The 15,444-nt window shown below is 42.7% G+C and overlaps 1 protein-coding gene across 1 annotated transcript; it reads right to left on the reverse strand.

Annotated features, from left to right (window-relative positions):
• Positions 1-139: 139 nt before the first annotated feature.
• LOC115182485 (collectin-10) lies at positions 140-13,240 on the reverse strand. The gene is made up of 7 exons (XM_029744088.1): positions 13,058-13,240; positions 10,427-10,498; positions 5,903-5,974; positions 2,082-2,135; positions 1,503-1,598; positions 949-1,269; positions 140-491 (listed from the first exon to the last, which is right to left on the reverse strand). The coding sequence occupies exons 1-7, from the start codon at positions 13,170-13,172 to the stop codon at positions 403-405; spliced, it is 819 nt and encodes a 272-aa protein (XP_029599948.1). The 5' UTR covers positions 13,173-13,240; the 3' UTR covers positions 140-402.
• Positions 13,241-15,444: the final 2,204 nt, after the last annotated feature.

Consider the following 15,444-nt stretch of genomic DNA (forward strand, 5'->3'; position numbering starts at 1 on the left):
GCAGGCACCCGGCCCACCACAAGGAGTCGCTAGAGCGCCATGAGCCAAGTATAGCCCCCCTGGCCAAACTCTCCCCTAACCCGGACGACGCTGGGCCAATTGTGCACCGCCCTATGGGACTCCCGGTCACAGCCGGTTGTGATACAGCCCGGGATCGAACCCAGGTCTGTAGTGACACCTCTAGCACTGCGATGCAGTGCCTTAGACCGCTGCGCCACTCGAGAGGCTCCATGGATACCAACTTTTATCTCTCATTAATATCAATAGGCTAGGTTACATCAATGCCATTTGTTTAGTTACTATAAGGCTACATGTTTAACTATAGGTTAAAGTACTACTGGTTTCTGTCTTAGTATAAAGGTCTAATGTCCACATCAACAACCTTCGACCGACTTGATGACATCACAGCACGGCGGCGAGACCTCTCCTGCTCTTCTTGAACTCGCACACGTAGTACATGGTGATGTCACACTCCACCTGGTTCCAGGTACCTGTGGGTGGTTACAATCAGGAGGACTAGTCCAAATGGAAGTGTTGATGGTGGCGTCCCCCCCTTGCTCAGACGCTGCCGATGCATTCCAGGTCTCACAACACCTGGATAGGTATTTATTAAGTATCGGCTGACTACATTCATTATGTCACAGCAATCTGGTACCAGACGGCACGGTCGATGACGTGGCACGCAACCATTGGCTGATACATGCAACGTCTGAGCAGGGGAGCACAGCCCATATCTTCACTCCGAAATGGTACTAAGTCCAAATGTATTTATTGGTTGTGTCTAAAGTGGCACCCTATTCCCTAGCTTGATGCACTATGTTTGACCAGAGTAGTGCACACTATAGGGCAGAGAATAGAGTGCCATTTCAGAAGTTGCCCATTGATATCTAGAATTAGAATTAGGACTAGTCAATCGTAGTGAGTACATGTTAAAATGTTTTGCCATACCTGTGCTGATCATCTTCACACAGCTGGTGTTGGAAGGGGCCCCTGATGGCTCCTTTAGGCCCCAGGCCGTATAGTTCCTCACTGGGGTCAGGTCTGCGTAAACAGGCCCTCCCCCCTTCAGCCCAGCCTGCAGCCCGATGAAGACCTGGGTAAGGCCAGCCTGGGTGACGTAGTCTGCTATCAGGGTGTTGGTGTCTGTTGTTTTGGGCATGGCGAGCATACCGCCCCTCAGCTTACAGTTTATCAGAGCCTCTCGGTACTTTCTGGCCTCTTTCACAATCAGGTAAAATTTCTCCTCTGTTTCCTTGATGCCTAAAATGACTGAATATGACATATGAGATGTAATAAGTTGGAGTCTAAACTCCTTATTCATTCAATTCAATATAAGTAAAAACTCCTTATTCAATCCAAGTCAAAACAATATTTTTGTTGTGTTGTGGAATGCCAGTTTGATTTGCGTTGTGCTACACATTGGCTGAGATTTTCTTATTTTAGTTAAATTGTTTTCTAATGATCTGACCTGAAATGATGATTTAAGCAGAATAACGACTTACCATTTTTCACAAACTTGACTGCATTCTTTAGCTTTCTGACATTGATGTCCATCTGTCCAACTACCTTCCTGTACCTCCCGCAGTCACATGTTGTTCCTGTCAGACATGCATGTAGTCAGGTACGGCATGTGTCTTACAATAAACATCATTCTCTTTCAGGAAATCTCTTTTTGTAACTAGCCCAGTCCACAATGTGAAGACACGACATTGTGTGATAGTGACTTGGAGGTCCTATCTCCAGTGGTTTGGAAACCTACAGTACCAGTCAAAAGTTTGGACAAACCTACTCATTCAAGTGTTTTTCTTTTGTTTTTACTATTTTCTACATTGTAGAAATCAAAACTATGAAATAACACATATGGAATCATGTAGTAACCAAAAAAAAACAAATCAAGATAGATTTCAGATTCTTCAAAGTAGCCACCTTTTGCCTCTTTGACAGCTTTGCACACTCTTGGCATTCTCTCAACCAGCTTCACCTGGAATGCTTTTCCAACAGTCTTGAAGGAGTTCCCACATATCCAGTGGTTTGGAAACATACATGAACAAAGAACGAGGCTAAATAATGAACTAGCTCACCTGCTTTCCCTTTCAGTCCAGAAGGTCCATCAACTCCTGCTTCTCCTGCGTCCCCTAGAAGTAACATGTACAGTTACACTACATATAAGGGTCAGCAGCATAGTCCAGGGAGGATAGAGACCGGCCATATACATTTTGCTGAGGAGATGTCTGCTTCAGGATTTGCACTGCTAAGATATCACCACTAGACAGCAGCACTTCACAGTGCTTCACTTCATAGAGCAGAGATGTGGCAGGAGGGGGATTCAACCTCTCTCTGCAGTAGATGCTGCTCTACCTCCTAACTGACAGGAGGGGGATTCAACCTCTCTCTACAGTAGATGCTGCTCTACCTCCTAACTGACAGGAGGGTGAATCAACCTCTCTACAGTAGATGTTTTACCTCCTAACTGACAGGAGGGGGATTCAACTCTCTCTACAGTAGATGCTGCTCTACCTCCTAACTGACAGGAAGGTGAATCAACCTCTCCACAGTAGGTGTTTTACCTCCTAACTGACAGGAGGGTGAATCAACCTCTCTACAGTAGATGTTTTACCTCCTAACTGACAGGAGGGGGATTCAACTCTCTCTACAGTAGATGCTGCTCTACCTCCTAACTGACAGGAGGGTGAATCAACCTCTCCACAGTAGATGTTTTACCTCCTAACTGACAGGAAGGTGAATCAACTCTCTCCACAGTAGGTGTTTTACCTCCTAACTGACAGGAAGGTGAATCAACCTCTCTACAGTAGGTGTTTTACCTCCTAACTGACAGGAGGGTGAATCAACCTCTCTACAGTAGGTGTTTTACCTCCTAACTGACAGGAGGGTGAATCAACCTCTCTACAGTAGGTGTTTTACCTCCTAACTGACAGGAGGGTGAATCAACCTCTCTACAGTAGGTGTTTTACCTCCTAACTGACAGGAGGGTGAATCAACCTCTCTACAGTAGGTGTTTTACCTCCTAACTGACAGGAGGGTGAATCAACCTCTCTACAGTAGGTGTTTTACCTCCTAACTGACAGGAAGGTGAATCAACCTCTCTACAGTAGGTGTTTTACCTCCTAACTGACAGGAAGGTGAATCAACCTCTCTACAGTAGGTGTTTTACCTCCTAACTGACAGGAAGGTGAATCAACCTCTCTACAGTAGGTGTTTTACCTCCTAACTGACAGGAGGGTGAATCAACCTCTCTACAGTAGGTGTTTTACCTCCTAACTGACAGGAAGGTGAATCAACCTCTCTACAGTAGGTGTTTTACCTCCTAACTGACAGGAAGGTGAATCAACCTCTCTACAGTAGATGTTATACCTCCTAACTGACAGGAAGGTGAATCAACCTCTCCACAGTAGGTGTTTTACCTCCTAACTGGCAGGAAGGTGAATCAACTCCTCCTACACTAGGTGCTTTACCCCCTAACTGGCAGTTTACAAATTAGGGGAAGTAAGTAGATTACCATCACAACACAGGTTGTTTTTATGACAGTTAGACTACCGGAGGGCAATAATGTGTAGGTGACACATTATTGTGTCACAAAATAGCTCAAGGATCTGAGATTTTCACTGAGATTGATTTGAAGGCTTTTCTCTTGACTTGATACAGCTTCATGAAATACCTTATATTTTCCACAGTTACCTGGAACAATAGTACCAGCATAATGTTTTTATATAACCCAAATATGGATATTTTTAGATTATTGTTAGGCCTTAACCTACTAAATTGAGGTCTGGATTTCTGTAGGGCTACCAAAGCATTACAGACAGGATTGACCAGACTCTTTCTGTAGGGCTGCCAAAGAATTACAGACAGGATTGACCAGACTCTTTCTGTAGGGCTGTCAAAGCATTACAGACAGGATTGACCAGACTCTTTCTGTAGGGCTGTCAAAGCATTACAGACAGGATTGACCAGACTCTTTCTGTAGGGCTGCCAAAGCATTACAGACAGGATTGACCAGACTATTTCTGTAGGGCTGTCAAAGCATTACAGACAGGATTGACCAGACTCTTGATGAGGCCTTGAGGTTTACGTACATGTTACTTCAGAGAGGGACTGCATCACAAATGACACCTTATTCCCTGTATAGTGCACTATTGTTAACCAGGCTCTGGTAGAAAGTAGTGCACTATTGTTAACCAGGCTCTGGTAGAAAGTAGTGCACTATTGTTAACCAGGCTCTGGTAGAAAGTAGTGCACTACTGTTGACCAGGCTCTGGTAGAAAGTAGTGCACTACTGTTGACCAGGCTCTGGTAGAAAGTAGTGCACTACTGTTGACCAGGCTCTGGTAGAAAGTAGTGCACTACTGTTGACCAGGCTCTGGTAGAAAGTAGTGCACTGTATAGGGAATAGATGGCATTTGGGATGTACAAAGGGTTTCAAGGAGGACATAATGGTTTAGCTCTCAGTAAACATGTTCCTGAGACCTAAATATGAGTCCCTTCCAAGCTGATCACATTGACGACCGTGGAAAGTAATTCTCTACTAGCAGACCTGAGTTGAAATACTATCTGATACTAATAGTAAATACTATTAACAGTACCATCACTTTATTGGTCAATAGCACACAAGGTCCAACAGAACTCTGACTTCTGATTTAACCCCTCAGAAAGACACACGTACACACACACACACACACACACACATATACCGTTTCTTTTGAGAGGTAGAGTGGAGGGGTGCCACACTGGGCACCTGGGGAGCTGTTGTTGTGGGGGGTTACGTGCCTTGCTCAAGGGCACAACGGCATCTAGGAAAATCTTTTATCTGTGCTTGATTGAGCTTGCCTGGCTAAATAGACCGATAGAATAGTCCCAACACTGTAACCCCTGTCCGTCTGATACTACAGGCGGGCCAGGCTAGAGCCCTGTAACCCCTGTCCGTCTGATACTACAGGCAGGCCAGGCTGGAAAACTGTAACCCCTGTCCGTCTGATACTACAGGCGGGCCAGGCTAGAGCCCTGTAACCCCTGTCCGTCTGATACTACAGGCAGGCCAGGCTAGAGCACTGTAACCCCTCTCCGTCTGATACTACAGGCAGGCTAGGCTAGAGCACTGTAACCCCTGTCCGTCTGATACTACAGGCGGGCCAGGCTAGAGCCCTGTAACCCCTGTCCGTCTGATACTACAGGCAGGCCAGGCTAGAGCACTGTAACCCCTGTCCGTCTGATACTACAGGCAGGCCAGGCTAGAGCACTGTAACCCCTCTCCGTCTGATACTACAGGCAGGCCAGGCTAGAGCACTGTAACCCCTCTCCGTCTGATACTACAGGCAGGCCAGGCTAGAGCCCTGTAACCCCTGTCCGTCTGATACTACAGGCAGGCCAGGCTAGAGCACTGTAACCCCTGTCCGTCTGATACTACAGGCAGGCCAGGCTAGAGCACTGTAACCCCTGTCCGTCTGATACTACAGGCAGGCCAGGCTAGAGCAAATGATCAACGAATGGAAAGATTTCAAATAGTATTTGAACCCAGGTCTGTCTAATAGATGCATTACCAACCCGAGTTGAAGGGTTCAATGGGAAGAGAGGCTGAATACATTGGATAAAAACTAAACAAGTAGCTGTTTATGTAAAACAAACTTGATGAAGGTCTCTCCCAGGTAGTTTGGGTCTGGCAGTGTGTCTCTGTGGCTACGGACTAAATGGCACCCTATTCCCTGTATAGTGCACTATTTTTGACCAGCCCTATGGGTAGTAGTGCACTACTTTTGACCAGTCCTTTGGCTGAATAGGGTGCCAGTAGAGACACGGCCTCTGTATCATTGGCCTGAGAAGCAGCCAGAACAGTTTTCTTCTCCATAAGCAGAATGTTTCTCAGTCAGTCTGATTACTAAATGATTACCTTTGTCTCCAGCAGGACCCATCTTTCCCATCCTGCCCACCTCTCCTTTATCTCCGAGCTCCCCTGTCAAACCTGAGAGAAAGGGCAGGAGAAGACTGGTGAACTGCCAGACCAAAGAAAATTGTAAATAGGTAGAGAGTTTTTTTGGTCTGTTTCTTTACTGCTGTTTTCTTGTGTTTTTTATGGCAGTTAGGCTACTGATGGAATTTAAAGCGAGAAACTAAAGGCCAGAGAGAGAGAGAGAGAGGGGAGGGAGAGGGGGAGAGAGAAAGATGGGAGGAGAGATAGAGAAGGTGGAGGGAGAGAGAGAGAGAGAGAGAGTGAGAGAGAGAAAGGGGGAGAGAGGGGGAGAGTGAGGGGGGAGAGGGTGGAGAACGAGAAAGAGGGGGAGAGAGAGACCCAACCAAATCATGAGAAAACAAAAAGATAATTACTTGACACATTGGAAAAAAACAGTGCAAACTGGAATGCTATTTGGCCCTTAACAGAGAGTTCACAGTGGCAGAATACCTGACCACTGTGACTGACCCAAACTTAAGGAAAGCTTTGACTATGTACAGACTCGGTGATCATAGCCTTGCTATTGAAACAGGCCGCCGTAGACAGACCTGGCTCTCAAGAGAAGACAGGCTATGTGCACACTGCCCACAAAATGAGGTGGAAACTGAGCTGCACTTCCTAACCTCCTGCCAAATGTATGACCATATTAGAGACACACATTTCCCTCAGAATACACAGATCCACAAAGAATTCGAAAACAAACCCAATTTTGATAAACTCCCATATATACTGGGTGAAATACCACAGTGTGCCATTACAGCAGCAAGATGTGACCTGTTGCCACAAGAAAAGGGCAACCAGTGAAGAACAAACACCATTGTAAATACAACCCATATTTATGTTTATTTATTTTCCCTTTTGTACTTTAAATATTTGCACATCATTACAACACTGTATATAGACATAATATGACATTTGAAATGTCTTTATTCTTTTGGAACTTCTATGAGTGTAATGTTTACTGTTAATTTTTATTGTTTATTTCACTTTTGTTTATTATCTACTTCACGTGCTTTGGCAATGTTAACATATATTCCCGATGCCAATAAAGCCCCTTGAATTGAGAGAGAGACGGATTGGGAAATCTGCTTTTTATGCCGGAGCCGTTCTGCCAGGACCGAAATTAGTATTTCCTCAGGAAATATTCAGCTGCAAATGGACAGTAGTTGAAATAATAACTGATGCAGGACTCTCTTCCCAAAAGCCTGTACCACACATGAACCATCTAGCATCAGGCAATATTGTTTTTCACAATGTAATTCAGCCATCTCCATTTTGGTTGAATTGGAATTGTTTTGTATCTTCACAGATTGTGTAAAGCGTTTTTTTTTTCTCCAGGTTGTGAGATCTCATGGTGTTTTTCCAAATTAGGCCTACTGTTGGGTTTTGTTCAGCCTAGCATATGTACAGCTCAAGTATTTTAGTCATCATTTTTCAGGGCAATAATTTCAGCATAATTTCAGCTGCCTGAATTTTTTTTAAGGAAAGATCCTAACCCACGGAAACATTTCTCAACATGGAACATCATCATTATGGTGTCTGCTTTCATATTCTAGCAGGTGGACCATTTAAAATGACAGGCTGAACGTGAAGAGATTGTTTGATTTAGTCAGTAACAGTCTTTATAAAAGTGGGTGCTGATTGGACGAGCAGCGTTCCAAGCCGTGTTGTATCGGCGGTCAGAACAGTTATGCCTGATAACGCTTCCACCTCCGTAAGACTGGCGTGGTCGTGTTGCTGTCCGAATCATCTCTTGTATTTATCCCAGCTCGCACATGATTTCCCCTTGCTTCCAGCCTAGCATTTAGTTTGGTACAGCGGGGGATAATAATATAATAATATAAGCCTCGCTGTCTGCCTGTCAGACCTGGGAAACATTGTTCAACTTTTGAGTTTAGATCTCTGTAGTAGCATACAGTGAACGGTGCCCAGACGAGACTCGACAACTTTTTCTGAGTCAGTCGATATCACCCATCAACATCATTATCGTGGACATATCCAAGTAAATGCCAATAGAAAAACAAGCTCAAACAAACGAAAATGCAGTTTGTGTACTGTCATTCAAGGTTCAATGTTTTGACGTGACTGAGTTAGCTGAAGTTGGCTAGCTGTCTAGCAAGTGACAACGTTCTAGCCTGCATAGCAACCATTTCATTTACAACGGATGACCAGGCCTTTTGCATAGCAGCTATGCAAAAATCATTTACAACTGACACGACCAAAATAACTAACAACCAGATTATTCTGATGGAATAATTCAATTTCATGTAATGATTTAACCAAATAACGTTTTTAATGAAAATATGTAACCATTGTTTATTATAAATATGTTGGTAAGAGTTTTATAAAAGCAAAAAGGCACACAAGGCAGTGGTTTATCGCATCGAGCCGAACAATACCATTTACCTGCTCTGACAGTAGTCATTATATAGCGCTGCCTCTTGCACATTATTGCTTAATTATCCACTACTTATACAGGTCTGATTATTGACATTTTCTCACTGATATTGCCAGTTTAACCGGCAATCAGAAGTTCAAGATGTCATTCTCTGATTTCACTTCCCCCTTTTCAAAGGCCAACCGTTCTAACTTGTCTAATGGCTCTCCTTCTCCCAGGTGCTGAAGGCACCAGCAGCTGATGCTCAGGAAAGGTTCTGAGAAAACTTTAGTTTAGTGGCACAAATGACACCCTATTCCCAATACCTACATAGTGCACTGCTTTTGACCAGAGCCCTATGGGTCCTGGTCAAAAGTACTGTGTTATTTAAGGAAAATATGGTGCCATTTGTGACCCTTTCATGCAATGTAAAATTAAAGGCAATTACCCTTTGGCTTCAGTCAATCTTAGCTTAGTCAACGACAGTAGTGTGTGTAGTGGATGTTTTAAACTCACTTTGATGGTTAGTAACCCTCTTTAAGCCCCATTTAGATTTGAAAGTAACTCTAACATCTCTTAGTAAATTACCTGTAAAGGAAACTTTGATCAAGCTGAGTATTTACTGTAATGTCATGTAATGGATTTATAAAGCATTACGTTATGGTGAACATACATCATATCCAACCTAACAACAAACATACAGGAAACCAACAAAGTCAACAAGTTTTATTTGTTATTTTTTTTTTTTGGAAATGACTCCAACGGTCCTGGCTGGCATTTATCTCTGTCTGTTGGTCCGATGATAGAGGTGTGTGTTTGTGAAAGAGGCCAGCCAGCCAGAAGTTAAGTTAGCACCTGGCCCTGCCTCCCTGCCTCCTACTTCCACCTCCCACAGAACATATATGGTGCTCTCGCCGACCGCTGGCCGCCATCCTGCAGCAGCAGCAGCAGCAATTAGCACGTCTGCTCTGATGTGACTTCCTTCAAGGAAAAGCAGAGAGTCAGGCTCACGGAGGCTGGCTGGTCTGGCCCAGGCTACTCCACTCTAACTCAGCTCACTGCCGGTGCCAATTAGACCTCACTCACGTCAGAGTCAGACACATTGCTGCTCTGAATCTAGAAAGACTGGGGGGATAGCTAGTCTGTTCTGCTTCTGAATCTAGAAAGACTGGGGGGATAGCTAGTCTGTTCTGCTTCTGAGTCTAGAAAGACTGGGGGGATAGCTAGTCTGTTCTGCTTCTGAATCTAGAAAGACTGGGGGGATAGCTAGTCTGTTCTGCTTCTGAATCTAGAAAGACTGGGGGGATAGCTAGTCTGTTCTGCTTCTGAGTCTAGAAAGACTGGGGGGATAGCTAGTCTGTTCTGCTTCTGAATCTAGAAAGACTGGGGGGATAGCTAGTCTGTTCTGCTTCTGAATCTAGAAAGACTGGGGGGATAGCTAGTCTGTTCTGCTTCTGAGTCTAGAAAGACTGGGGGGATAGCTAGTCTGTTCTGCTTCTGAATCTAGAAAGACTGGGGGATAGCTAGTCTGTTCTGCTTCTGAGTCTAGAAAGACTGGGGGGATAGCTAGTCTGTTCTGCTTCTGAATCTAGAAAGACTGGGGGGATAGCTAGTCTGTTCTGCTTCTGAGTCTAGAAAGACTGGGGGGATAGCTAGTCTGTTCTGCTTCTGAGTCTAGAGTATTGAGTGCTTATATAGGCATTTACCTTCAACTGAGGGGGTTTACATACCTTTATCTCTGGGGACTGACTCTGCGTGGGCAGGGTGGAAAAATATTTTATAAATAGTAAAGTACAGATACCCCCAAAACTACATAAGTAGTACTTTAAAGTATTTTTACTTAAGTACTATACACCACTACGCGTGGGAATATACAAAACACCTCAGCTCACTTAGATGTTAACAAACTCTGTTTAGATACTCTGTTTAAAACCATCAAGACAACAATTTAAAAACAATTAAAAAAGGATCAGTAGAACTTGCCGGCGAGTTGAATCAACTCTCTGGCTTTTATACCACTTCCTTTTAATTCCTGAATGATTGATGTATTTGAATATTAAACCAATAAAAGATATATAAGGAGGAACCTAGTAGTCCTGGTGGGCCGGTCTTTCCCAGCCATCCCTGGTCTCCCTCGTCTCCTCCTTCACCCAGGTCTCCTGTTAGGAGAGGAAGACAAGTTGAGAGGAGATTCAGCAACTCTTGGAGGCCAATGGAAGTAAATTAAAACGCTTCTTTATTGTTGCACGTAAAACCAATGTGTTTCGGCTTTTGGCCTTCAGAGTTTTTTTTTTTACATAAATAAAATAAACTTTGATGCTTTTATACATTTCAAAATGGCCTCCTATGAACTCAGAGACCAATCACAACGAGGGGAAGAAAAAGCATATAACCCATTTTATGACAATGCAATAAATATGTCAAGCAAACTACAGAGAGAAGAGACCGACAATAGAGACAGAGGTTTGTTCAGTGGACTGAAAGGGTCTCATTTGACCTGAGAAAACCTGACTCAGTAGTGCCTTGGCTTTTCTGTGCCTGGTTTACAGGTTCACTGACTTCAAGACAAAACGTAGTCGTTCTTTCTCAGTCCATATAGACAGTACTGTTTGGGATGGGTCTTATCTAAATAAACTCCTCTATTGTGGAGCAGCTGTTTCAATACAGACAGTCAGCCAGACAGTCATAGTGGCCACTTCTCTGGCGCTAGCAATAGAACGCAAAACAAAGTGAAACATTTCCTTGTGTATAAATTACTCATGACATACAGTAAATACTCCTCCTAAAATCCCCAAATAAGTATTACCTCTACTGTCTAAGGGTGTTAGTTGTAGTCCAACATACACAGCCAACACCGTGTTAATACTGCACAACACTACAACAGTAGCAGCCTCCCATACCAGCCATGTCTTAAGGCTGTTGCCCCAATAAAGGAGATGGAAGTGACTGTACTGTTTCAACACATTGTTATTGTTTAATACCAGCAGGGTTTCTGTAGGAAACAAGCTACTGCTGTAGTAAAACAAATAACACATTGTTTACTTGTAACATCATGGTTTCTGTAGGAAACAAGCTACTGTTGTAGTAAAACAAATAACACATTGTTTACTTGTAACATCATGGTTTCTGTAGGAAACAAGCTACTGTTGTAGTGAAACAAATAACACATTGTTTACTTGTAACATCATGGTTTCTGTAGGAAACAAGCTACTGTTGTAGTAAAACAAATAACACATTGTTTACTTGTAACATCATGGTTTCTGTAGGAAACAAGCTACTGTTGTAGTGAAACAAATAACACATTGTTTACTTGTAACATCATGGTTTCTGTAGGAAACAAGCTACTGTTGTAGTAAAACAAATAACACATTGTTTACTTGTAACATCATGGTTTCTGTAGGAAACAAGCTACTGTTGTAGTAAAACAAATAACACATTGTTTACTTGTAACATCATGGTTTCTGTAGGAAACAAGCTACTGTTGTAGTAAAACAAATAACACATTGTTTACTTGTAACATCATGGTTTCTGTAGGAAACAAGCTACTGTTGTAGTGAAACAACAAAACACATTGTTTACTTGTAACATCATGGTTTCTGTAGGAAACAAGCTACTGTTGTAGTGAAACAACAGCAACCGAGGCATGCTATCTCCATTAACCAGGCTGTATCACAACCAGCCGTGATTGGGAGTCCCATACCAGGCTGTATTACAACCAGCCGTGATTGGGAGTCCCATACCAGGCTGTATCACAACCAGCCATGATTGGGAGTCCCATACCAGGCTGTATTACAACCGGCCGTGATTGGGAGTCCCATACCAGGCTGTATTACAACCGGCCGTGATTGGGAGTCCCATACCAGGCTGTATTACAACCAGCCGTGATTGGGAGTCCCATACCAGGCTGTATTACAACCAGCCGTGATTGGGAGTCCCATACCAGGCTGTATCACAACCGGCCGTGATTGGGAGTCCCATACCAGGCTGTATCACATGCCGGGGTAGGCCATCATTGTAAATAAGAATGTGTTCTTAACTGACTTGCCTAGTTAAATAAAGGTTAAATAAAACATTTAAAAATAAAAATTAACCACCTGGTTTAACATGGTGCAGACAGATCACGCTATCTCCATTAACCACCTGGTTTAACATGGTGCAGACAGATCACGCTATCTCCATTAACCACCTGGTTTAACATGGTGCAGACAGATCACGCTATCTCCATTAATAACCACCTGGTTTAACATGGTGCAGACAGATCACGCTATCTCCATTAACCACCTGGTTTAACATGGTGCAGACAGATCACGCTATCTCCATTAACCACCTGGTTTAACATGGTGCAGACAGATCACGCTATCTCCATTAACCGCCTGGTTTAACATGGTGCAGACAGATCACGCTATCTCCATTAACCGCCTGGTTTAACATGGTGCAGACAGATCATGCTATCTCCATTAACCGCCTGGTTTAACATGGTGCAGACAGGCTTTAGATCATCATTTGTTTGCTTTAAATTTAAAATGATTTGAATTTGCATAACATATCAATTAAATGGCAAATGGCAATATCTATGATGAGGTTTACAAGATGTTTTTCGAGCCCTGACTATTCCCAAGCTCTTACATAACATCAGACAGATTGCTGTACTGTGGAGAAACACCAGATAGTTCTAAAATCCTTTAGAAAGCCTGCAGATGGAAGATTGAAAACATCACCTTTAGATCCTGGTAGAATAGTGTTGGAACAGACTTCGACCGCATTAAGAGAATCAAAGATAGTTGAAAGAACAGAGAGCACCAGTAGCCTCCTGCTGAAGTAGTGATGTTTCATGTCCTTTAGTTTGAGGATTCAATACAGCACAAGGACCATACAGTATGTTTTAGACGCAGAGCTGGGTTCCATCTTTGTTTACCAAACGTTATCACTTCACTGTCATGTTGTCAGACAACATTATCCAGGCTAGGTAATTAGCCAGGGTAGGTAGGGGACACATGTTTTCTCACTCTTGTATCTGGAATTTGAGTGAACAAATTAGTGACTATCTTTGCAATGTTGTATTTGCCCCAGGATTATGTTATATCAATGTATTATTACTACTGTTATTTATTGTGTTTTAGTTTATGTAGTGTCCATTAGGAGTGTCTCTGACAGTATGTAGTTTATGTAGTGTCCATTAGGAGTGTCTCTGACAGTATGTAGTTTACGTAGTGTCCATTAGGAGTGTCTCTGACAGTATGTAGTTTATGTAGTGTCCATTAGGAGTGTCTCTGACAGTATGTCGTCTATGTAGTGTCCATTAGGAGTGTCTCTGACAGTATGTAGTTTATGTAGTGTCTCTGACAGTATGTAGTTTATGTAGTGTCCATTAGGAGTGTCTCTGACAGTATGTAGTCTATGTAGTGTCTCTGACAGTATGTAGTCTATGTAGTGTCTTTGACAGTATGTAGTTTATGTAGTGTCCATTGGGAGTGTCTCTGACAGTATGTAGTCTATGTAGTGTCTTTGACAGTATATAGTTTATGTAGTGTCCATTAGGAGTGTCTCTGACAGTATGTAGTCTATGTAGTGTCCATTAGGAGTGTCTCTGACAGTATGTAGTCTATGTAGTGTCTTTGACAGTATATAGTTTATGTAGTGTCCATTAGGAGTGTCTCTGACAGTATGTAGTTTATGTAGTGTCCATTAGGAGTGTCTCTGACAGTATGTAGTCTATGTAGTGTCCATTAGGAGTGTCTCTGACAGTATATAGTTTATGTAGTGTCTTTGACAGTATGTAGTCTATGTAGTGTCTCTGACAGTATATAGTTTATGTAGAGTCCATTAGGAGTGTCTCTGACAGTATATAGTTTATGTAGTGTCTTTGACAGTATGTAGTCTATGTAGTGTCCATTAGGAGTGTCTCTGACAGTATATAGTTTATGTAGTGTCTCTGACAGTATATAGTTTATGTAGTGTCTCTGACAGTATATAGTTTATGTAGTGTCTCTGACAGTATGTAGTCTATGTAGTGTCCATTAGGAGTGTCTCTGACAGTATATCGTTTATGTAGTGTCTCTGACAGTATATAGTTTATGTAGTGTCTCTGACAGTATATAGTTTATGTAGTGTCTCTGACAGTATATAGTTTATGTAGTGTCTCTGACAGTATATCGTTTATGTAGTGTCTCTGACAGTATATAGTTTATGTAGTGTCTCTGACAGTATGTAGTTTATGTAGTGTCTCTGACAGTATGTAGTTTATGTAGTGTCTCTGACAGTATATAGTTTATGTAGTGTCTCTGACAGTATATAGTTTATGTAGTGTCTCTGACAGTATATAGTTTATGTAGTGTCTCTGACAGTATGTAGTCTATGTAGTGTCTCTGACAGTATGAGGTTGTGTGTCCTGGTATAGGGGCAGTAGGAGCATCTTAAGTGGAATGAGAGAGTTGTTACTGAACTGACAAAATTATGCTCCATAAAACATCTGCTCTACCTGCCAGTTCAATCTACAGGTCATCATTAGGTCCATAAAACATCTGCTCTACCTGCCAGTTCAATCTACAGGTCATCATTAGGTCCATAAAACATCTGCTCTACCTGCCAGTTCAATCTACAGGTCATCATTAGGTCCATTAAACATCTTCTCTACCTGCCAGTTCAATCTACAGGTCATCATTAGGTCCATAAAACATCTGCTCTACCTGCCAGTTCAATCTACAGGTCATCATTAGGTCCATAAAACATCTGCTCTACCTGCCAGTTCAATCTACAGGTCATCATTAGGTCCATAAAACATCTGCTCTACCTGCCAGTTCAATCTACAGGTCATCATTAGGTCCATATAACATCTGCTCTACCTGCCAGTTCAATATACAGGTCATCATTAGGTCCATTAAACATCTGCTCTACCTGCCAGTTCAATCTACAGGTAATCATTAGGTCCATAAAACATCTGCTCTACCTGCCAGTTCAATCTACAGGTCATCATTAGGTCCATAAAACATCTGCTCTACCTGCCAGTTCAATCTACAGGTCATCATTAGGTCCATAAAACATCTGCTCTACCTGCCAGTTCAATCTACAGGTCATCATTAGGTCCATAAAACATCTGCTCTACCTG

Source organism: Salmo trutta, unplaced genomic scaffold, assembly GCF_901001165.1.
Source record: "Salmo trutta unplaced genomic scaffold, fSalTru1.1, whole genome shotgun sequence".
Lineage (NCBI taxonomy): Eukaryota > Metazoa > Chordata > Actinopteri > Salmoniformes > Salmonidae > Salmo > Salmo trutta.

Coding starts and splice junctions, on each gene's coding strand:
- LOC115182485 (XM_029744088.1), bottom strand. CDS start 13,172: ATGAAACATCACTACTTCAGCAGGAGGCTACTGGTGCTCTCTGTTCTT. Junction 1,599..2,081: donor TGGACTGAAAGGGAAAGCAG/GTGAGCTAGTTC, acceptor CATGTCTGACAG/GAACAACATGTGACTGCGGG. Junction 1,270..1,502: donor AGTCAAGTTTGTGAAAAATG/GTAAGTCGTTAT, acceptor TGTCATATTCAG/TCATTTTAGGCATCAAGGAA.